This window comes from Carcharhinus amblyrhynchos, chromosome 1 (genome assembly GCF_965287045.1).
Source record: "Carcharhinus amblyrhynchos chromosome 1, sCarAmb.v2.hapA, whole genome shotgun sequence".
NCBI classification, from domain to species: domain Eukaryota; kingdom Metazoa; phylum Chordata; class Chondrichthyes; order Carcharhiniformes; family Carcharhinidae; genus Carcharhinus; species Carcharhinus amblyrhynchos.
Window position 1 is genome coordinate 23,187,048 of NC_137324.1, and position 23,667 is coordinate 23,210,714.

Consider the following 23,667-nt stretch of genomic DNA (forward strand, 5'->3'; position numbering starts at 1 on the left):
CCAACGAGAAACGTGTTTTGGAAGGTTCATTGATCCATGCAGACTGGGCTAACTGGGGTTGTACACATGTGGACACACTTACATTTAATTCATTTTCACACTTAAATGTGAAGCTTTTCCACAAGTTATAGACAATTATTAGGGAGATTTATTACCCTGTTAAACCTAAGAAATAGGAACAGGAGGAGGCGATTCAGCCCTTGGAGCCTGCGCCGCCATTCATGGAGATAACGGCGGGTCTTCCAGTTAAAAGCTATTTTCCAAATCCCTTGATGTTTTAACATGTAGAAACATTTTGAATGACTGAATTCCTACAGCTCTCTGAGGCAGAGAATTCCAAAGATTCACTACCCTCAGAGTGAAGAAATGTCTCCTCTCCTCAGGGTTAAGTGGCCTGCTCCTTATTTTGACAATGTGCCCCCTGGTTCTAGACAACAACAGCACCCCCTGTTCCCTCCCCCCCTCCCCGCCTTACCCAAGGGACCTACCCTATCTGACCCTGAGATGTCACCTGTCATTGTTCTCAACTCCAGAGAATAAAGGGCCTGTTTAATCTTTCCTCAGAGGGCAATCCCTCCATCCCTGGAATTGATTTGGTGAACATGGTTCGCATTCCCTCTGTGGCAAGGAAAAACGATGAAAGCGAAACAACATATCAGATCTTGCGTACGTGTGGAGATCCTCATATCTCCACGGTGTTGGAACTTTATCATATAGCACACGTTGGTTTGAATGGTCTTGGCTCCGAGGTGAACACATTCTCATTTGCTTGGTGCAGGGTTCACTGTAAATCAACAATTTGTTCTTAACACAAAAATATCAAATGTCACCATTCTAACCCAACGCAATCACCTGCCGTCTATTAAATCCCGGCTCTCTGTGTGGTAAATTCCGGAAATTGCCAGTAAATCTCCATTTAAGGTAATAAAGCCCAAGTATTAAAGCAGTCACATGTTTCAATGCAACTGAATTCGTGCAAGAGCTTTAGCATTGGTACAAACACACAAACATCAGATGAGATATAGTTCAAGCAATAACCCCACTCAAATAATGTTATTCAAGTAACAGCCCATTTTAGACTCACAGCTGCCTGGTGAATTCAAGTAAGGTTTTCTGAAGTATTTTGGCTGTTCCAAGTCCTTTTGTGTGCACCAGTTTTATTTTTCAAATCGTCTGACTTTAGGTTTGTACATGAATGTTTATTGTTAATTAATGTATTCATGCATGATGTGGAGATGTTGGCGATGGAATGTGGTAGACACAGTAAGAAGTCTGATAACACCAGGTTAAAGTCCAACAGAACTCCAAATAAACCTGTTGGATTTTAACCAGATGTTGTGAGACTTCTTGCTGTTACTAATACCACAATCGATGCTTAACGCATGTATTTTTTTCTCTCACTCGTTCGTTGTGGTTCCAGTGACAGAAGTAACTATTGTAGATTAGAAATTATCCTTAATGTTACACTAACCCTCAAACGCTGGCGTTTGAGATCCATCGGTCCCAGATTGAATTCCGTCTGGAGTGGTAGGCTATAAAACTCATTCGATGTGAATATTTATGAGGGGATCTTTTACTTGTCAGAAAACGCCCACCGAGGTGGTGACCTCACGCCCCGAAGCAGTGTGGGGAGCGCTTACTGAACTGAGGGATCCGCTCCTCGCCTTGGCAAACATCTACTTGCCTCGATCGCCTTCCTTCACTGCAGCACCATGAAACTTCTTGGATTCCTCCTCGTCATCCGAGTGTCAGGTAAGCGACCCCCCGCCCCATGCTGGAAAATCCGCCTTCTATAATCCACCCCGTAAAGATTCGGCGAACTCGGCTATTTGGGAAAGGGGAAAATATACCAATTGCTAAATGACCGGACGCGGCCAGTTAAACCAGAAGATTACAAACAAAAACAGTTATCTTTACATCAAATCATGCCTCTCAGCTAATGGGAGATTCAGTCGAATGAATGATTCCTATTTCTCATTTCCTTGTTTGCAAAATAAAATCTGGAGGAGGAACAAGTTTTTTTTATTTGATTTATTATTGTCACATGTATTAGTGAAAAGTATGGTTTCTTGCCCGCTATACAGACAAAGCATACCGAGAAGGAAAGGAGAGGGTGCAACATGTAGTGTTACAGCCATAACTAGGGTGTAGAGAAAGATCAGCTTAATGCAAGGTAGGTCCATTCAAAAGTCGATGACAGCAGCAGGGAAGAAGCTGTTCTTGAGTAGCTGAAGTTGAAGCTCTTTGGGGGCTATACACCAGGAAATTGGATAATTTCTTCAGGGCCGATTGGCCTTCCGTTGTTCTCCCCAAGATTGTCGCACTAGGCGGAGAATTCGATAATGAAATAATGTGGGGACTGTGTTTTCAACACCAATGTCTGTTGAACGGAGCCAGGCAGTCAGTTTCCATCAATTATGGAGCTATTGATATTAACATGCTTCAATGTTCAGAGTCCTACATATCCCCCCAGGTGATCTGGCATGAGCCATAGGGGCCCAATGGCCTCCTCCTGCATCTTAAAAGACTGAAGTTAAAGTTTATTTATTAGTCAGAAGTAGGCTTACATTCGAATGAAGTTACTGTGAAAATCCCGTAGTCGCCACATTCCGGCGCCTGTTCGGGTACGCTGAGGGAGAGTTTAGCATGGCCAATGCACCCCAACCAGCACATCTTTTGGATTGTGGGAGGAAACCGGAGCACCCGAGGAAACCCACGCAGAAACAGCTAAAACATGCAGACTCTGCACAGACAAGTTGTGAATCCGGGTCCCTGTGAGGTGGCAGTGATAACCACCATGCCGCTTATGGATGGGGTTCATTGTTTTCATCCAAAAAAAATGCTACAGAAGGACAGGGGGCCGATGTTACAGTTGTTGCTACTTTATTTTTAGCAGCCATTTCTTCCCCCCCTCGGTGGCTGAATGAAGGGGAGAAAACCACCATTCAGTGCTCGTTCGTTGCCGACGAGGGGGTACATTGGTTCCTGCAGGGGAAGGATCCGATGCCGAAATCCCTGATGTATGTCTCTGGCAGTGGCAGAATAACGCCTGCAACTCCCGGAAAACACACTGCAAAGAAGTCAGCCGGCAAAGTCTCTTTGACAATCAACGATTTCAAAAAGGAAGACTCTGGGAAGTATTACTGTTTCATGGTGAAAAACATGGCCATAAAGTTCGGGCGGACCACAGAGGTCTACCTAAAAGGTCAGTAAAAGTGATGTGGAGATGCCGGCGTTGACTGGGGTGGGCACAGTAAGAAATCTTACACTTTAACCTGGTGTTGTGAGAAAAGTTTTTTTAAAAAAAGTTTATTGATTAACACTGCAATGAAGTTACTGTGAAAAATCCCCTAGTCGCCACACTCCCGCACCTGTTCAGGTACACTGAGGAAGAATTCAGCAGGGCCAATGCACCTAACCTGCACACATTTTTCAGACTGCGGGAGGAAACTGGAGCACCCAGCACAAACTCACGCAGACACGGGGAGAATGTGCAGACTCCACACAGACAGTGACACAAGCCTGGAATGGAACCCAGGTCCCTGACACTGTGAGGCAGCAGTTTCCATCAATTATGGAGCTATTGATATGAACATGCTTCTGTGTTCAGAGTCCTATATATCTCCTCCCCACAACTTCCCCTCTCCCCGTGCCACCCTGGTAAAAGTGGAGGGGAAAGAGGGGATGCAGAATGTTGTTATTGGATAACACCTTGGTCAGTTTTAATCTATTTAATTGTCCCCTTCATAATTCCCCTAGGGGAATTTCACAGTCACTTCATTGCAGTGTTAATGTAAGCTTACTTGTGTCTAATAAATAAACTTAAAAAATCTTTAAAAACTTTATTCCACTGGTTGCATGAGCTTCTACGTTTTAATGTTTAAACTGGACCTACCTTTCGTTTACACCATATAAATCCACGTCTCTTTTTCCCTCCCTAAATGTTACTTACTGTCTAAATGCAGAGAAACCGACCACACCAAAGCCAACGACCACCCGCACCACGGAGAAAACAACATTGAACATACCGGCGTACGAAGAAACGACGATATGCCGTCCATCAGAATCAGGTACAAAGCAGACATTCATACTAATCCCCAACCCACAAAAGTTAATATTAAATCCCCTTTTTCCCCAGAGGCAGGATTGGTGTAACGGTTATTATACAAACGCATGAAGGATACATTCTCAAATCGCTCAGTTCATTCGGATTGCTCTGGAAGTTGGAGGAGGAGGCAATTCGGGTCATCATCGTTCTTTCCTAGAACAGCCCAACATTAATTCCATTTCCCCACGTGCTCTCTCTCCCTGTGTCCTCTGTTTCCCTTTTGTAAAAAAAACTGTTAAAGTATGCAACGACCTACACGTCTGCGACAAAGCCTTCATTCTCAACAATTGATGAGGACATTTCGCACAATTCCCGCTTCACTCTCAGTGAGATCTTCCTGGGATGTGGGCTTCACTGGCCAGGCCAGCATTTATTGCCTAAATTCGCCTTCAGAAGGTGGTGGTGAGCTGCCCTCTTAAACAGACGGCCTCCTAACAGCGATTTCTTAATTAGAATTGTCTTTCTCTCAGTCATTCTATTTTAAACCTACTTTCACCCTGTCTCCCTCCCAGATTCCGTTTTGCAACCCATAGAATCCCTACAGTGCAGAAGGAAGCCATTCGGCCCATCGAGTCTGCACCGACCACAATCCCACCCAGGCCCTAATGTCGCAAACCCCACATATTTACTCTAGCTAGTCCCCCCACACTAGGGTTAATTTAACATGGCCAATCAACCGAACCCGCACATTTTTGGACTGTTTTGCTAGGCCAGTTCTGCTAATCTGTCATCGTCTTGGAGAATGTACCCCTCATGCTCTCTTGGGATTTTAGACGTAGCGGGGCAATGACAATATTCACAAGCCCATTCACCATGTTACTAGTTAGAAGTTGGCAATTTCTTGCCTCCAAGTTAGCACCAATGTTAAAAGAAACATGGGAGAAATGGGAGCGATGGTTCTCGCTGTGTTTCGCTGGCGGTGTGTCAATAACCGGGGGACATAGATTTGAGTTATGGCTAAGTTTAGATGGGATTTGAGGAAAAACGTTTCTCCCCCAGAGAGTGGTGGAAATCCAGAGATCACTGCTTCAGGCGGTAGAGGCAGGGACCCTCACAACATTTAAGAAACATTTAGATGAGGGCTTGAAACGCTGTTGTATTCAAGGCTACACACCAAGTACTGGAAAATGGGATTAGAATAGATAGGTTTAGATTGACGGTGCAGGCATGATGGGCCGAAGATCCCTTTTTCTGCACCGTAAGACTCTCTGAGTTGGATTTGCAATGTGTATGGGCTTCGACTTCCTTTATATTTTTCTTGAGGATTGAATTTATGTGGTCAAAACTGGCGTAAATTCTTTGTGCGAGAGGCTTTACTGCCGAAAACAAGCCACATATAATTTAACTTTTGAGCCTCGCTGGTGGAGTCCTCTGCACAAAACGCGATAGCTTACCGCAATCTGTAAAAATAACCTTTGGTCGCTCCGGCGTGAGGTGGAGCTCTATTCGATAGGGGCTGTGTGCTTCACCCGAGACACGCTTTCTTTAAAAGCAGAGTTCAGCGGTTTGTTCTCTGGAAATCTGACCGGTTCTTTCTTGGGCTGGGAGATGGGCGGGGGTCCATCCCCACCGAGTGAGGCGATGGCATTTCAGGGGCTGACAGTAAAAGATTCTCCTTTCTCCCTCTGTGTCTTTGGCATCTGGTGCACTGGATGACCCCCCCACTGCCGGTACCAATCGGTCAGCACTCATTATGTTTTAGCAAAAAAGGTAGCAGTGTCCTAATATCATTGCGGCCACCTGCCTTACTTCCAGACAGACGCCACGTTGGGTTAGATTTGGGAGGCAGTTCTCATTACCATCAGCTAACACCAATGGACCAGGGTTTTATGTGTGAACGTCTTAACCAGCGCTGATGTGACAGTAACCCGCATTGGGCAATTCAACCCCAACCTGATCGAATGTCTCAAGCCAACCTCGCTTGACTCAGGTTTAATAGGGGCGATTTTAAATATAGAAATTTAGTTGGAAGAATATAGATAGGTAATTGGGATTAAAACCTTTCTGAATGATGCAAGAGAACATTACAAAGGTCCATTTCAAAACCTCCCTATGATGTATTGTCAACAGCGCGATTGCTTTCCCTGGGTAAGGTAAACCCTCTACCCTCTAGAGAGGGCTCAGTCATTATTGAGTATGTTCCAGATAGAGATCGATAAATTTCTACATATTCAAAACACCCAAGGGACAGGAACAGTGCAAGACAATGTTACTGAGGTACAGCAGCTATTGAATGGCGGAGCGGGCTGAATGGCCCACTCCTGATGGTGGGAAGTCTGTCCACGAGATTTGGTCTGGACTTTTAGCACTGAGTGAGGAGACTGTTTCTCAGGGAGAAAACAGCAGATAAGATTCTGCTGATGGTATCTACCGTGCTTCTAATTTCCTACATAGTAGAGATTCTAAAGGCGTAGATTTGGGGATGTTCTCTCTGCTGTAAATCTTACTATCATTTAAATTTGTTGGTGGATAATTCTTTCCCAATTAATATTCTATTGAAATAATTACTCAATAAAGAATGGTTGAATTGGACTTGCGTGTAAATTTTCGACATGTTTACTCTGACATCCACATAACAAATTATTTGTTGTGTCAATGCAATTTTTTTCATTTACAGCAGTGACCAATAAAGATGAACTGTCTTGTCACATCGTTATCTGGGCTCCTTTGGCTGGCGGTGCCTTTTTCCTGCTCCTTGCACTGATAATTGTCTCCATCAGTTACTGCAGAAGTAAGCTGATTCACTTTCTTCTCGTATTCTTTTTTTGTTTTTCGAATTAATTTGGAAATTTCACCCCACCCCGCGTCCCGCTGTGTTAAATCAGTCTGGCTGCAAATCTAACCTGTTTCTCTATTTTTTTTCTAGGACCCCGCCGGAGACGCTGTCAGCATCAGTTAAGAAATAGGTCAGTATTACAAGTAATTCCATTTAAAGAAAAAGGTTTAAAAGCGGTCAAAGAGGTTGTTGATAGTTTCAACGCCACTCGTTTAAGTATTATTTTAGATTATTAATTTGTAGTTGGAATTAACAACAAGACTCGCATTGATGTAGCGCCTTGCCACATAGTTCAATCACTTTGAAGTGTGGTGGGCTTATTAAATAGACATAGTTGGAGGGTGGGAGTAGGGGATATTCGTATGTCCGTAGCTGGCCGGGCAAAATGGCTAAGGCATGTGTATCGAATGTTTATTTTATTTACTAGTGTCGCAAGTAGGCTCACATTAACTCTGCAATGAAGCTACTGTGAAAATCTCCTAGCCTCCCAGTGCCGCTAACTCCAGCGCCTGTTGGGGTGCACTGAGGGAGAATTTAGTATGGCCAATGCACCTAATCAGCTCGTCTTTCAGACTGTGGGAGGAAACCGGAGCCCCTGGAGGAAACCCACACAGACACAGGGAGAATGTGCAATCTCCATACAGACAGTGACCCAAGCCGGGAATTGAATCTGGGTCCCTGGCGTTCTGAGGCAGCAGTGCTAACCACTGTGCTACCATGCCATTGAGGTGACGCCAAAGTTGATGGCGCAGGATCTCACCCAGATTTGGGAAGGATGAGGACTAGGGGAGAGGCAGATAATTCACACAAGCATAGAATTGTACAGCATAGCAAGAGACCATTCACTGCTCCAGTTTGCATCAGCCCCTTTGAAAACCAACCCAGTTCATCCCACTCTCTTGCTCCTTCCCTGTAGCCCTACAATATTTTTTCTCTTTCACATAGTTACCCAATTTCTTTTTGAATGCTACCATTGAATCTGTATCCTGTACCATTCTAAAGTGCATTCCAAATCCTGAACCAAGTTTTGTGAGGAAGATTGTACTGTTGTCATCCCTGTTTTCTGTTTACCAGTCACTTTAACTGTGTGCCTCCTGTTTATCCACTCAACATTGGAAAGAGTTTCACTTTATTTACTGAATTGAAATCCTTTATGATTTTAAAAGTCAATAAAATCTCCTCTTAATCTTTGCTGTTCCAAGGAGAACAATCTTAGGCAATCCATATAACTGCAGTGCCACATCCCTGGATCAGTTCCAGTGAATTTCCTCTCTATCCTTGCCAATGCCTTCACTTACTTTTATAAAGTGCTCAGAATTGGACACAGTGCTCCGGCTCTTGTTTTATGTGGGCTTAGGAAAAGTTTATAGCTTTTCCACTCTACGCCTGAATTTATAAAGTCTGGCATCCGTCTGCTAACTGTCCTGAAATCTTCAGAGATTTGTGCCCAAGCACCTGAAGCTCTAGCTTTTCTTGAATCCCCTTTACAATTATTCAATTTAGCTTGCAATGGCTCTCCTCATTCTTCCTACCAAAATCTATCAGTTCACACTTTTCTGCATTGAATTTCATCAACCATGTGTCTGTCCATTTCACCACGTTGCCTCATGTTCCCTTGAAGTCCGTCACCATCTTCTGCATTGTTTACTACACTTCCAAAGGTTCAAGTCACCTAGAAATTTTGGAATTGTGTTCCGTACCCTCAAGTCCAAGTCATCAATCCATATCAAAAACAGCACTGCTCCTGGGTGAATTCTGCAGTATACTTTCTCATGTCTGAGAAATGCCATTCACCACAACTCCATGTTTTCTGTCCCTTAGTGAATTTCATCTCCATGCCGCTACTGTTTCTTTTATCCCCTGAGATTTAGTTTTTCTGAGAAGCCTAAAATGTGGTACTTTTAGCAGGATAAGTAAACAGGAATGAGGCAAACATGCACAATCCACTTCATTGCCATCTCACCCAGTACCTTAAATATTCATTCCTTTCACCCTCAATGCAGTGTGACAGCAGTGTATGCCATCTACAAGATTCACTACAGCAACTCACCAATGCTTCCTCAACAGCTCTTTTAAACCCATGACTACTATTTCATCAAAGAACGTGGGAATGCCATCACTGGTAAACTTCCCTCCAAAGTCCCACACCATCCTGACTTGAAAATTGATCATCATTCCTTCTCTACCCCCTTTCTCTACACCCTAGCTATGACTGTAACACTACATCTGCACCCTCTCCTTTCCTTCTCTATGAATAGTATGCTTTGTCTCTATAGCATGCAAGAAACAATACTTTTCATTGTATACCAATACATGTGACAATACTAAATCAAATCAAATCAAACCATGAGTCCAAATCCTGGAAACTCATATCTAAAAACACTTTGCGAGTACCTTCACCATATAGAAAGCAGCAGCTCAAGCAGGCAATGCATCATCATCATCAAGAGCAATTGGAATTGGCAATTAACTTTTGCCTGGTCACAATGCCAAAATCCCATGAATGAATAAAGAATTATTTACAAGTTAAAATGAATACAGAATGCAGGATGGAGAATGTCTGATGAGAGATCATTGATCTGAAATGTTAAATCTGCCTCTGTCACCACAGTTAAGCGGATTTGCTGATCATTTCCACCATTCCCTGTTTTTTGTCAGTTCCCTTACAGTGCATCAGTTTAAGAAGGAATCATAAAAAAATGTTTCAAATGCCCTGTTTAAAAAAAAACTCAATTTCCTTCTATTTGTACAGTGTAAGTAGCACATTTTAGGACTTCACATTGTACTACTTGTACAACGTGAAGTAGCACATTATAGGACAAAGAACAAAACTTTCAACAAAGGGAAGAAGCAAAGACATTTCCAGATGCAGCGATGGTAAATTGAATTGCTAGGTTTTAACATCAAGAGCATTGCATATAAAACCAGGAAATGATAAGGCATTGGTTAGGCCATAATTTGGAGTCTATGCAGTTTTGGGCCTCTCATTATAGGAAGAATAGCATTTAAGAGGTTAGGCAGCACTTTCCAAATCCAGGACTGCTACCATCTGGAAAAATAAGAGCAGCAAATGCTTGGGAACACTACCACCTGCAAGTGCCACTCCAAGACACTCGCCATCCTGACTTGGAAATAAATCACCATTCCTTCACTGTTACTGGGTCGAAGTCTGGAATCCCCTCCCTAACAGCACTGTTGGTGTACCTACACCTCAGGGACCACAGCAATTCAAGAAGGCAGCTCACCACCACTTTCTGAAGGGTAACCAGAGGTTGAGCAATCAATGCTAGTCTAGTCAGCAATGTCCACATCTCATAAAATGAATTTCTAAAAAAGTTATAATGCTGATTCATTTGACTGTTACTAGCAAAGGAAGGCTACATTTATGATGTAAGGCCTTTTTCATGTCTTTTTACCTGGATCTGACAAGGTTAAGGGAGATTCTAATAGAGGTTTTTATTGTTGCAAATAATTTGAGGGTAAACTGGTCCTTATACATGTTCTGCAACCTTTCCCCAATTTGTATTAGCTGCTCTTAATCACAATTTGTCACAGCATTTGCAACATTAATATCAGTAGCTAGGAAATTGGTAACATAGGAATACAGACTTAGGATCATCATGACCAAAGAACAAAACTAAAGAAAGTGTTTCCGCACTCCAAATTATTAGAACAAGAAATGCCTTGCCAATGTTGAAGGTTAGGCAAAGCCAAAAACATCATTCAAAAGGCAACTGGATATGTATTCCAGAAGGAAAAATAAAAAAGGATATGTACAGAGAAAGAACAAGAAAGTCGCAATACTACAGATATATCCAAAGGTAGCATAGAATAACCTGAGAACCTCATTAAAGTGATCATTCCTTCCTACCTCTAGATTTATTTTAAGGGCACAAGAATGCACAGAAAAGAAAAATATTTGGTTAATCAATCATTCCACAAATCACAACCAATATAACCCAATTAATCTTCAAGGGAACACTGCATTCTGCTATCTATTCCAAAGAGTCAAACACAAGTCCAAAATATCTATCTATTCTCACAATTCCATTGCTCAATTCTTGTCAACTGCTTTCCACAGATAACATTGAAAACTTTCCCTCAATCCATCCCTAAGGATATTTCATGTGGCATCTGATATTCTCAGTCTTTGCTTAGCTATGTAACCTTCAATGTCATTTTCAACCATATATTTACTCTGCTTTTTTGAAGCAGTGTTCTATACTTTATACTCTATTAAAAATGTAGATGGTGGAATATCAGTTATACGACTCAACTTAATCTTAAGAGTTTCTGTTGATACCAGTATCTTAGCCATACCTTTTACAATGATGCCATTAGAATTGACCAAACAAAGCGCAACTATCTTGCTCACTCCCAAGTATTCATAACTGTATTTATTAAACTCAGGTTTTTTTGCATGAAATCGTATTTTTACCAGTCTATCCATTATGTGTCTTCTTCTAACAAATGAGGAATGTTTTGCTTGACAGCATGGTAATTGTCTAAGGTTGGCAAGTGTGTAATTAAAGCCACACCAATTTTTCATTCTCTTCATGCGCGCAAAAATGTCATTACCCATTGTATTTTATTTGGAGGGAAACATTTTTTAACAGACTCTGAATTCTGGCTTCTTTGATATTCAAAATCCATAGAATCCCTACAGTGCAGAAGAAGGCCATTTGGCCCATCAGGTTTATACTAATCCTCTGAAAGTGCATTCAATTCAGACCTACCCCCCATCCTATCCCCATAACTTCAAGCATTTACCATGGCTAATCCACCTAACCCACTTCTTTTGGATACTAAAGGGCTATTTTAGCATGGCCAATCTACCTAACCTAAAAATGTGGAGGGAAGACACCGCCAAGAAAATCAGCCACATCTAGCTGGGAATAAAATTAAAGATTATATGGATAAGTATAGATTAAAGAAATCAAATAATGTGTGGAGCAAGAGCAGAGAAAGATGTTCCTAAACATGACTGTGATAAATCATGACTGAATTTTATGGAGATGTTAGAATCAATAAATGGTCAGGAATTTGGTCTGATTGTCTTTGAGAATCATATATTTGTCCATCATGTTCCCTCAGACAGTCAAATTAATTAGGAAGAATTTATAATATTAAGTTGTTTATACAAATATAGGCCTGATTGGCCAATTATGGTTTATTTGTTCTATACATATACCATTACTAAATTGCTGTAGCAAACCTTTCAGCAGTACACTAAAGAATCGCCTTGGCAGAGACCAGGGGATACGTGGCTCATTAACAACATGCAAGATAAATATTATTCTTGATAAAAGTACCAACTATGCGTTTCCAATTGAAATATAAATTAAGAAAATTGTTCCTTTATTTGAGATCTCATTTTGAAAAACCAGATCCATAATAATAATTCAGACCATACCCAAATCATTCTCAGTAGTAAAATACCATTTACCATATGTTCTATTTAAACATGAATCATTCTTATTAGTCCACAATGAATTAACTTTTAACATATGCCAACCAAATTGAGCACAGTCGTGGGGCAGGTATTCTAGGCCTCATATGAATGATAATCAGTTTAGTTTTAAATTTATTTTTCCAATTATTCAGTATTGAGTAATTAGAAATAGTCATTTAACTAGAATGCAGCTATGGAACATGAAAAATATCTTAAATGCACGGTAAATGTATGAAGCAATTTGTTCCTATTGAAGGATTTCAGGGATAGACCTGCACCAATACATCATTCAGTTTTCATTAAGCCACTTACTAAGTTGCGATGTAAGTATTTAAAATACGTTAAGTAAGTCAGCCCAAGCTTCATTTTGACTTTTCTTTTCTATCCCTATCTTACTGTGAATCATAGGAACATAGGGTATTACAAGAGGTGGCAGCAGAGATGGCGAATGCATTGGTTATGATATTTCAAAATTCCTTGGATTCTGGTGATGTCCTGGTGGATTGGAAACATGCTAATCATAGAATCCTTACAATCCAGAAGGAGGCCATTTAGCCCATTGAGCCTGCACCAACAACAATCCCACCCTATCCCCATAATCCCACATATTTACCCGAAACTGGGGTCAATTTAGCATGCCAATCAATCTAACCTACACATCTTTGAACTGTGGGAGGAAACCGGAGAACCCAGAGGAAACTGCGCAGACATGGGGAGAGCCTGCAAACTCCACACGCACACTGATCCAAACCGGGAATCAAACTCGGGTCTCTGGTGCTGTGAGGAAGCAGTACTAACCACTGTGTCACCATGTCACCCCTATTCAAAAAGGGCTAGAGGCAATCAGTAGGAAACTATAAGCCAGTTAGCTTGATCTCTGTGGTGGGGAAGTTGCTGGAGTCAATCATTAAGGAGGAGATGACTGACCATTAGGAAAGACAAAGCTCAATCCACCATTACATGGCTTTATGAAGAGGAAGTCATGCTTGACAAACTTGCTTGAGTTCTTTGAGGACGTAACCAATAAGGTGGATAGTGGGGAGCCTATGGATGTAGTCTGTCTGGCCTTCCAGAAGATGATTGGCCGGATGTCGCATAAAAGACTGATCCAGAAGATGAGATTTCAGGGGATTGGGGGTGAGGTATTAGATTGGATTGAGGGATTGGCTGACTGATAGAAAGCAGAGGGTCAAGATAAATGGGTCCTTCCCTGGTCAGCAGAATTTTCCTATGTTCCAATAGACACCTTAGAATTAGAAGCAGAAGTAGGCAATTTAGCCCTTCGAGCCTGCTCTGCTATTCAATCAGATCAAGGCTGATGTCCCCCTGGTCTCCAATCCACCTCCCTCCCTGTTCCCATATCCCTTTAACCCAGTTTTTAAAATCAGAAGTATATCTATCTCCTTCTTGAAACTATTAAATGATTTAGACTCCACCATGCTGTTGGGCATCGAGTTCCACAAACTCACCTCCTCACAGAACCACAGTAGTTTTGTGATTTTATTTATTTCTTTTGCAAGCAAGGGGCACATTAATGTTCACCGTCAATTGTAATACATTCAAGAAAAAGGGAATTTTTGCTTCTTGCATTAACATATTTTTATTCATTATTTATTTAGACCAAAGGCTGAAGAGTTTAGAAAACCAACAAACTCATACTATTGACAAGTAAGTAGTCTACTTCAATTAAAGAAAGAACCATGACAATGGATATGATGCAAGTATGTTTTTAGCATTGCAAAGGTAAGCTATAGATGCAGGAATATATGTTAGGTTTTGGGATTACTTGGTAATGATTCATACCAATCGTAATAACCCAAGACATCATAATAACAACCTTAATTTGTACTGTGTCATAAAATGTCCCAAGGTACTTCACTGATAATTAATTAATTAGGTGATTAAAGTTTAAAGTGTATTTATTAGTGTCGTGAGTAGGCTTGCTCTGCAATAAAGTTACTGTGAAAATCTCTTAGTTGTCACACTCCTGTTTGGGTACACTGAGGGAGAATTTAGCATGGCCAATGTACCTAACAGGCATGTCTTTCAGACTGTGGAAGGAAACCGGAGCACCCGGAGGAAACCCATGGGGAGAACGTGCAGACTCCACACAGAGACTGACCCAAGCGAGGAATCGAACGTGGGTCTCTGGTGCTGTGAGCCAACAACGCTAACCATGTTTAGTCAAGAAAATAGATTTTGAGAAAGCTTTTAAAGCTGTGGAGGGAAGTAGCAAGGTAAAGGGATTTGGAGAGAAAATTCCCAAGAAGGGACTGAGACAACAGCCCCCAGTACCAATGCTGGGAAAGGGTGATGTATTCGGATGCAAACAGGTGTAGAGCTGGAAGACATTACAAATGTTCGACAGGGAATTTTTAAATGAGGACAATAATTTTGAATCCAGCACATTGGAAGACACAAAGTCAACGGAGGTCAGCAAGGATGAGTTGATGGATGAATGGGACTTAGACAGGTTGCATGTGGCAGAGTGTTAGACAAATTGTGTAATATAGAAAGGAGTCCGGGATGCTATACAGAAGTATGTTTCTGAAGTCTACTCTTCATCTAATTAAAGTAAATATTTCTTTAGCAAAGACCTTCAGATATGGCGGGAAAGGATACATTTACAATAGTGAAGTGTACTATTGTAATGGTGGATGGGTAGAAGCTCAGCTGAGGTTCAAGCTTGGACAGTAGATTTCATATTGTTTATTTCAACTTAATGGTCAGGTAGGTGGTTGAAGTCAAGATCTCTTTGGTAGGATTGAAGATGCTTCACTTTTCCTAATATTAACTGCTCTGAATATTCTAAGAAACCATTCTTACTTCTGTAATCCGTTTCTTTCTTTCTAACAAATATAGAATTCAATGTTCTAACCTCCCCAGCTCCACACTCTTTAATTTCTCAAGTAATCTTGTGTGTTCCTCTTTGATAAGGGTTTCTCTGATAGTCCAGGTACGCCACCTTCAGCGTATTTCTCCAATTCACTAAATCTGTCACCTCCTCGAAGAACTCTATCAGGACTTGTCAACATGACCTTCTTTTCCGAAATCTGTCTTGGCTGTTTGCAATTTGTGTTTTCTTCATCTAGGTAGTTAGTCATTTTGTAATCTTGAATTAAAGATTTGAAAATTTCCCCTTCTGCTACCAGAACAGCTAACCACATTGTTCTCAAATCAGCCACTAGATTGCATTTCTTTTTATACTGCAATTGGCCACAGTCCCTGGAGCTAGCGATGAGAAAAAGTAATTAAGCTAAGTAACTGCTTCTGATTTTTATTAGTTGATCTCTGATGGAACGGGTGCACAAGCTGATGTCAGAAGAGGGCAAGATCAAACTCATGTGTGATCATCTCCACAGTCTAAACTCCCAATCCTGGCTGTCTACATACTCAAATAAAGAATGGCTTCAGGATAAAATACTCTAATATTCCTGATGCCTGTGGAACTTTAGCCCAGCCGAACTCAAGGGGAGGGAGAAAGTGAGAAAATTCCAAAAGAAACAAAAAAGATTAAATATTCCACAGCGTTAAAATCAACATTTAATTATCAACAACTCTAAAACTGTGCAACAGAGAAAAGAGTCCGTAAACTTACACTTGGGACCAAGTTTATCTTTTCTTATCTGTTGGGAAGGTGATGGCCTAGTGGTATTATCGCTAGACTATTAATCCAGAAACTCAGCTATTGTTCTGGGGACCCGGGTTTGAATCACGTCCATGGCAGATGATGGAATTTGAGTTCAATAAAAATATCTGGAATTAAGAATCTAATGAATTGTCGGGAAAAAGTCATCTGGTTCACTAATGTCCTTTAGAGAAGGAAATCTGCTGTCCTTGCCCGGTCTGGCCTACTCCAGAGCAAAATCTCACAACACCAGCTTAAAGTCCAACAAGTTTATTTGTAGCGAACGCCTCAAGCTTTCGGAACACATTGTTCCTTCATCAGGTGGCTGGTCCAACGCCGGCATCTCCACATCATGACTGCTCCAGAGCCACAGCAATGTGGTTGTCCATCAACTACCCTCTCAACAAGAGCAACTAGAGATGGGCAATAAATGCTGGCCAGCCAGCAATGCCCATGCCCCCTGAATGAATTTTTAAAAATGACAGGAGTGTACACAATATTGGCTTTCCACTTTTCTCAGTTTCAGTTAATGCTATTTCACAATTATTCTTTGATAATTTTAATAATTCAGAGATGATTCCTCTTGGACCCGGTTAGCCTGTGCTATACTTTTCAACAATGCTACTAGTGATACTTTACTAATAACCTTCAGCATGCCAGCTCATTTTTCATTCGGGGATTTTTAAAAGATATTTCTTTGCTTTTAGTTTGGCTTTTAACTACGTTGACTGTTTTGACAACTATCAAAGGAAAGTGCAGTTTTTTAAAATGTAGCTTTAGGAATTGCTGTGAATTTATTGTGTCCGGGTTTAGTAAGTTTGAATATAAGTAACAAGATGCATATTCTTGCATACCCAGACTACTAGATGAACATACAATTTGTTACAGTTTAGTAAGTTATAGCTTTGTTGTTTCTTGGAAACTTGACATTTTGAAATAGGGTAGATGAGTAAATGGAACATGATATGAACAAAGTGTAGCATTCTTCAGAGTAACAGGTAATTTTGACCTTTGGTATCCAAAACTCTCCACTATTGAGGATTTTCATATTTCAAGCCTGGGTGTGTTGTAGACAAATTGATAGGGATTGATGCAATGGTAGTCAACAAGCCTGTTATTATTGTATTGTGTAACTACCAGTAAAGTAGAAGGCAAACTATCTAACCTTTGTCCTTTTATAGCCCAGCCCTATTTTACAAAGTATTCAACCATGGGATGTGAATGTTACTGACACGACTAGTATTTTTTGCTCACCCCTTATCACCTTGAGATGCTCGTGATGAGCTGTCTTCTTAAACTGCTGAAACCCATGTAGTGTAGGTACACCTACTGTGCCATTAGGGAGGGAGTTCCAGCATTTTGATCCAGAGATATTACAGGAACAGCAATATAGCTCCAGACCAAGATGTTTAATGGTTTGGAGGAGAACTTGCACATGATGGTGTCTCCATGCATTTGCTGCTCTCGTTCTTCTAGATGACAAAGGCCTCAGGTTCGGAAAGTATTATTGAAGGAGCCTTGGCAATTTACTTCACCGAATTTTGTAAATGCCACTGTGTGCTAATGGTAGAGGTGGTGAATGTTTTAAAGTGTTGGATTAGGTGCCAATCAAGCGAGCTGTTTTGTCTTGGATGATTATCGAGCTTCTCCAGTGTTGTTGGAGCTTCGCTCATCCAGGCAGGTAGGGAGTATTCCATCACACTGTAGGGCATGGATATGTTTTGGAGAGTCAGGAGGTAAGTTACTCACTACAGAATTCCCTGATTAATCTCTGATTTGTTTTTGTAGCCACTGTAGTTTTATGGCTCATCTAATTAAGTTCCTGGCTAATAACACTCAGAATGGTGATAGTGGGGGATTATATGATGTTAGCATCATTGAACATCAAGAACTATGGTTGGATACTCTTGTGTTGGAGATTGTCAGTGCCTGGCACATGTGCCCTGAATGTTCCTCATGGACCTGTGCCTGAAAGTTGTCCATGTCTACCCGTTGCCTGTAGTTGGACTGACTTCAATATCTGGAGGAATGCAAGTGGTACTAATCACAGCACAATCACAAGTAAACATCCCTACTTCTGATCTTATGATGGTGGGCAGAAAATTGATTGAGCAGCTGAGGATAGTTGGGCCTTTGAAATTACCGTGAGGAACTCCTGCACCCTGAGACAATGGGCCTCCAACAACCACATACCTTTGTGCTAGGTATCAAACCAACCAGTGAAGAACTTTCTCCCAGTTCTCATTGGTTTGAATTTTGCTCAGGCTCCTTGATGCTACGTGCAGTCAAATGTTGCCATGATGTTAAAGCACTGTCATCCTCATTTCAGTTCTGCAATTCAGCTCTTTTGTCCATATTTGGACCCAAAATGTATTGAGGTCTGCAAAACCTAAGCCATTGGTGAGCAGATTGTTGCTGTGTAAGTGCCAGTTGACAACACTGTCAATGACACTTTCCATCACTTTGCTGATGATTGAGAGCTGATACAAGGGTTGTAATTGGCCAGCTTGAATTTGTCCTGCTTTTTGCAGACAGGGTAGTGTTGGCTAATTGGAAAATTGGAACTGGAATATTCCAGTGTTGATGCTGTAATGAACAGCATGGCTAGAGGTGTGGTTAGTTCTGGACAACGGGCCTTCAGTACTACCTCTGAGATGTTGCAAGGGCCCATGGACTCTGTTTTTTTTCGTTTATTTATTAGTCACAAGCAAGGCTTACATTAACACTGCAATGAAGTTACTGTGAAATTCCCCTAGTTGCCACAGTCCAGTGCCTGTTCGGGTCAATGCATCTAACCAGCACGTCATTCAGAATGTGGGAGGAAACCGGAGCACCTGAAGGAAACCCATTGCAGACACGGGGAGAACGTGCAGACTCCATACAGACAATGACCCAAGCCAGGAATCGAACCCAGGTCTCTGGCGCTGTGAAGCCGCAGTGCTGACCACTGTACTACCAGGCTGCATATCAGTGCCTTCAACTGTTTCTTGGTGCCCTGAATGGAATTAGAATAGATAGGTGTTTGATAACTGACCCAGACACGATGGACAGAAGGGTATCTTATTGTGCTATAAAACTATATAAGATGAACAGAAAATTCCGGGCAAACGCAGCAGTCTGGCAGCATCTGTGGCAGGAGAAACAGGAGTCAACATTTCAAGTTCAAAATGACTCTTCTCTCTGAGTTGAGATTTTCCAGCATCTGCAATAATTTGCTTTGAATTCCCTGGAAATTAGATCTGGTTTACAAATCCAGTATAGGTTGGCATCTGTAATCTCTGTCCTCCCCACGTCACATTAAAGAGTTAGAATCTGTATAATAGCCTTTTCAAACCTGCCCTGAATGGCAAACTAAATGGCTCTCTCAAAATTATCTCTGCTAACACTGTCCTAGATATTCCAATTTACTGTCCAACACCATCTAATGTGATCTGATTATTACCACATGCATTAGTATACAGTGAAAAGTATTGTTTCTTACGTGCTATACAGACAAAGCATACCATTCATAGAGTATATAGGGGAGAAGGAAAGGAGATGGTGCAGAATATAGTGTTACAGTAATAACTAGGGTGTAGAGAAAGATCAACTTAATATATGGTAGGTCCATTCAAAAGTCTTGTGGCAGCAGAAAAGAAACTGTTTTTGAATCGGTTGGTATGTGTCCTTAGACTTTTGTATCATTTTCTCAACGGACAAAGGTGGAAGAGAGTATGCCTGGGGTACGAGGGGTCCATGATTATGCTGGCTGCCTTTCCGAGGCAGCGGGAAGTGTAGACAGAGTCAGTAGATGGGAGGCTGGTTCGCGTGATGGATTGGGCTACATTCATAACTGTATGTAGGTTCTTGTGGTCTTGGGCAGAGCAGGAGCCATTCCAAGCTGTGATACATCCAGAAGGAATGCTTTCTCTGGTGCATCAGTAAAAGTTGGCGAGTGTCGCATCCCCAGAGTTTCTTAGCTCACCTATGTTGTTTCATGAATATATTATATTAATAAGATCTCGCTTTTCCCCACTTCAGGTTAATGTCTGAATACATTCAACGTGAAACCCTTGAATCACTCCTTGAGAACAAAATGGAAACAGCACGGAAATCGGCATAGAACTGATCCCCTGTCCCTCAATGGATCTTCACATTTTTGCACAATGTCTATTAAACTGTCCTGTCACTGTTGTAACCTGTACGCCATGAATATACTGAAATGTGGCTTTGTCGCTAATATAAAGGTGGATTTGTAACTCTCATGCCTCCCCCAGTGGGTGGGGGCAATTCTGTGTTCGACAAAACAAGTCAGTCCCAGCCCAAGCTGGAATTTTATACACATCCACAGCCCTGGTTGAAATAGGAAATTCCACATCCCCTGTTGGGGCCGAGTGTCAAAGGGCAACCCCACAAGTGGCAGGGTCAGTGAGCCAGCCTGTTACCCAGACTGTGATCTGCATTTCACACTCTGGGAAGACAGTCCCTTTGCTCAACCAGGGCAGCATGATGGCAGCACAGTGGTTAGCTCTGCTGCTTCTCAGCACCAGCGACCCAGGTTCGATTCTTGACCTGGGTCACTGTGTGGAGTTTGCACGTTCTCCTGTGTGGGTTTCTTCCAGGTGCTCTGCTTTCCTCCCACAGTCTGAAAGACGTGCTGGTTAGGTGCATTGGCCAGGCTAAATTCTCCCTCCAGTGTACCCGAACAGGTGCCGGAGTTTGATGGCTAGGGGATTTTCACAGTAACTTCATTGCTGTGTTAATGTAAGCCTACTTGTGACATTAATAGATAAACTAAAAAAAACTTGAGAGAAGAAGGGACCACAAATCAAAACTTCCTGATCTCCAGTATCACCCCTTGAATGAAAGAGATGTGGCAGCCAATGGCCCTGAGCAATCCTTCTTTGCTTTACACTTTACGTGAGGCGTGATTACATGGTGGGGGGATGGGGGAGGGCAGGGGGTCTAGTTTTACCATACTGGGGGTAATGTTCATCTTAAATTCCTTTCTGACTTCTGACATAATGCAGCCTCCTAACTGGCAGAGAAACAAGTGGCGAGGAGGGTGGTAAGGTTAGCATCTCCGAACCCGTGTGTGGCACATTGAGTAAAAGTCCCTCTATTCATAGCCATATCTATTACCATCTTCATAAGGAGTTGCTGGGATTAATCATAGGGAGATGAGGGACTGTGTGACAAGAGGAATCCAATCAGGGAGCTGGGATTTGACTGTAAATAGGTATGTATTTTTCTTTTGTATTACTGTGAGGGTCTAACATGGTATCAAATACTTGCATTCCCACATTCTGCCTGGATTTATGAATCATTAAGTGTGTTTTTTGTTTTAAATCGGTCCTTTTTTTGTTTAACCTGAGAATTGCTGTCTTCACTGGAGCTTCTCCACTCCAGGCTTTTGGCAAACCTGAAATGAATGGAATGTAGCTGTTGTGAGATTAAACGTTACAGTAAACAACAAACCTGGTCTCGTTGGCCTTTTCTGTCACTTCACAAACCACAGCAGCAGGTGACTGGCCGCAGATCTGAACAATTCTCGCCAGCACGGAAAATAATTTTTTTGAGTCAATATAACACATGCAATAAACCTCGTCAAACAACCCTGTGATCTTCACAGCAAGTGTGTGTGTGTGTGTTTGGGGGCCAGAGGTTCTCCTCTTTAACAATGAACGCCATCCCTCCTCCTTCTTGTCGAACACAGTGCAGAAGGAGACCATTCAGCCCATCAAGTTTGTGCCGACTCTTGGACAAAGCAGTTTATCGAGATCCACCCTCCTCCCTCCCCCATCCTATTCCCATAACCTCGTGCATTTACCTAGCTAATCCACCTAATCTGCACACTTTGGGACACTAAGGGTCAATTTAGCATAGCCAATCCACCTAACCCACATATCTTTGGAGTGTGGGAGGACACAAAGATGGCTGGACTTGCGGATAGCGATGAACATTGTCAGAGAATACAGCAGGATATAGATAGGCTGGAAAATTGGGCGGAGAAGTGGCAGATGGAATTTAATCCAAATAAATGCAAAGTGATGCATTTTGGTAGAACTAATGTAGGGGGAGCTATACAATAAATGGCAGAACCATCAAGATTGGTGCTCAGTCCACTGTTATTTGTCATTTATATTAATGATCTGAATGAAAATTTAGGAGGCTTAGTTAGTAAGTTTGCAGATGACACCAGGACAGTGAAGAAGGTTATGTAGGATTGCAACTGGATCTTGATCAATTGGGCCAGTGGGCTGATGAATGGCAGATGGAGTTTACTTTAGATAAATGCGAGGTGATGCATTTTGGTAGAACTAATGTAGGGGGGAGCTAAATAATAAATGGCAGAACCATCAAGAGTATAGACACACAGAGGGACCTGCATGTGCAAGTCCACAGATCCTTGAAGGTGGCATCACAGGTGGAGAAGGTGATGAAGAAGGCATATGGCATGCTTGCCTTTATAGGACGGGGCATAGAGTATAAAAATTGGCGTCTGATGTTACAGTTGTATAGAACGTTGATTAGGTCACATTTGGAATACTGGTCCAGTTCTGGTTGCCACACTACCAGAAGGATGTGGAGGCTTTGGAGAGAGTACAGAAAAGGTTTACCAGGATGTTGCCTGGTATGGAGGCTCTTAGCTATGAGGAGAGATTGGGTAAATTGGGGTTGTTCTCACTGGAAAGATGGAGAATGAGGGGAGACCTAATAGAGGTGTATAAAATTATGAAGGGCGTAGATAGGGTGAACAGTGGGAAGCTTTTTCCCAGGTCAGAGGTGATGATCATGAGGGGTCACAGGCTCAAGGTGAGAGGGAGAGGTATAACTCAGATATCAGAAGGACGTTTTTTAGAGGGTGGTGGGGGCCTGGAATGCATTGCCAAGTAGGGTGGTGGAGGCAGACAGGCTAGGGTTGTTTAACACTTACCTGGATAGACACATGAACAGACTGGGAATGGAGGGACACAAACGAATGGCCTAGTTGGACCAATGAGCGGCACAGGCTCGGAGGGCCAAAGGGCCTGTTTCATGTCCTGTACTGTTCTTTGTTCTTTGTTCTTTGTATACCTATGACCGAGTGGCCAAATGCATCTCCAGCTCGATTTTCAAGTTTGCTGATGACGCCACCCTAGTCGGTCGGATTTCAAACAATGACGAGACAGAGTACAGGAATGAGATAGAGAATCTGGTGAACTGGTGTGACAACAATAACCTCTCCCTCAGTGTCAACAAAACGAAAGAGAAAATCATCGACTTCAGGAAGTGTAGTAGAATACACGCCCATGTATACATCAATGAGGGTGAAGAAGAAATGGTTCTTAGGTGTCCAGATCACCAACAACAAATCCTCCCATTGCCAACACTATAGTTAAGAAAGTCCACCAACTCCTCTACTTTCTAAGAAGACGAAGAATATTTGGCCTATCAGCTATGACTCTCACCAACTTTTGCAGATGCGCCATAGAAAACATTTTATCTGGTTGTATGACAGCTTGGTATGGCTTCTGCTCTGCCCAAGACCGCAAGAAACTACAGAGGGTCATCGCTCAAACAGCAGCCGGCATAATTAAGATCCCCACACACCCTGGATATACACTTTTCCACATTCTTCCTTTGGGAAAAAAATACAGAAGTTTGAGAACACGTACCAGCCGACTCAAGAACAGCTTCTTCCCCGCTGCCATCAGACTTTTGAATGGACCTACCTCGCATTA

General features: G+C 42.1%; 1 protein-coding gene across 1 annotated transcript; it reads left to right on the forward strand.

Moving 5' to 3' along the window:
- The first annotated feature begins 1,016 nt into the window (after nucleotides 1-1,016).
- LOC145349053 (T-cell surface glycoprotein CD8 alpha chain-like) lies at nucleotides 1,017-21,396 on the forward strand. Its single transcript, XM_080197334.1, has 8 exons — nucleotides 1,017-1,103; nucleotides 1,585-1,752; nucleotides 2,894-3,205; nucleotides 3,966-4,070; nucleotides 6,726-6,839; nucleotides 6,975-7,014; nucleotides 13,956-14,004; nucleotides 19,985-21,396. The coding sequence occupies exons 2-7, from the start codon at nucleotides 1,713-1,715 to the stop codon at nucleotides 13,999-14,001; spliced, it is 657 nt and encodes a 218-aa protein (XP_080053460.1). The 5' UTR covers nucleotides 1,017-1,103; nucleotides 1,585-1,712; the 3' UTR covers nucleotides 14,002-14,004; nucleotides 19,985-21,396.
- The last annotated feature ends 2,271 nt before the right edge of the window (nucleotides 21,397-23,667 follow it).

Bases quoted from the DNA above. Each gene is read 5' to 3' on its own strand.
- LOC145349053 (XM_080197334.1), top strand. From the start codon at position 1,713: ATGAAACTTCTTGGATTCCTCCTCGTCATCCGAGTGTCAG. The intron at 1,753-2,893 runs GTAAGCGACCCC...CTTTATTTTTAG, and splicing joins CCTCGTCATCCGAGTGTCAG to CAGCCATTTCTTCCCCCCCT. The intron at 7,015-13,955 runs GTCAGTATTACA...TTATTTATTTAG, and splicing joins CAGCATCAGTTAAGAAATAG to ACCAAAGGCTGAAGAGTTTA.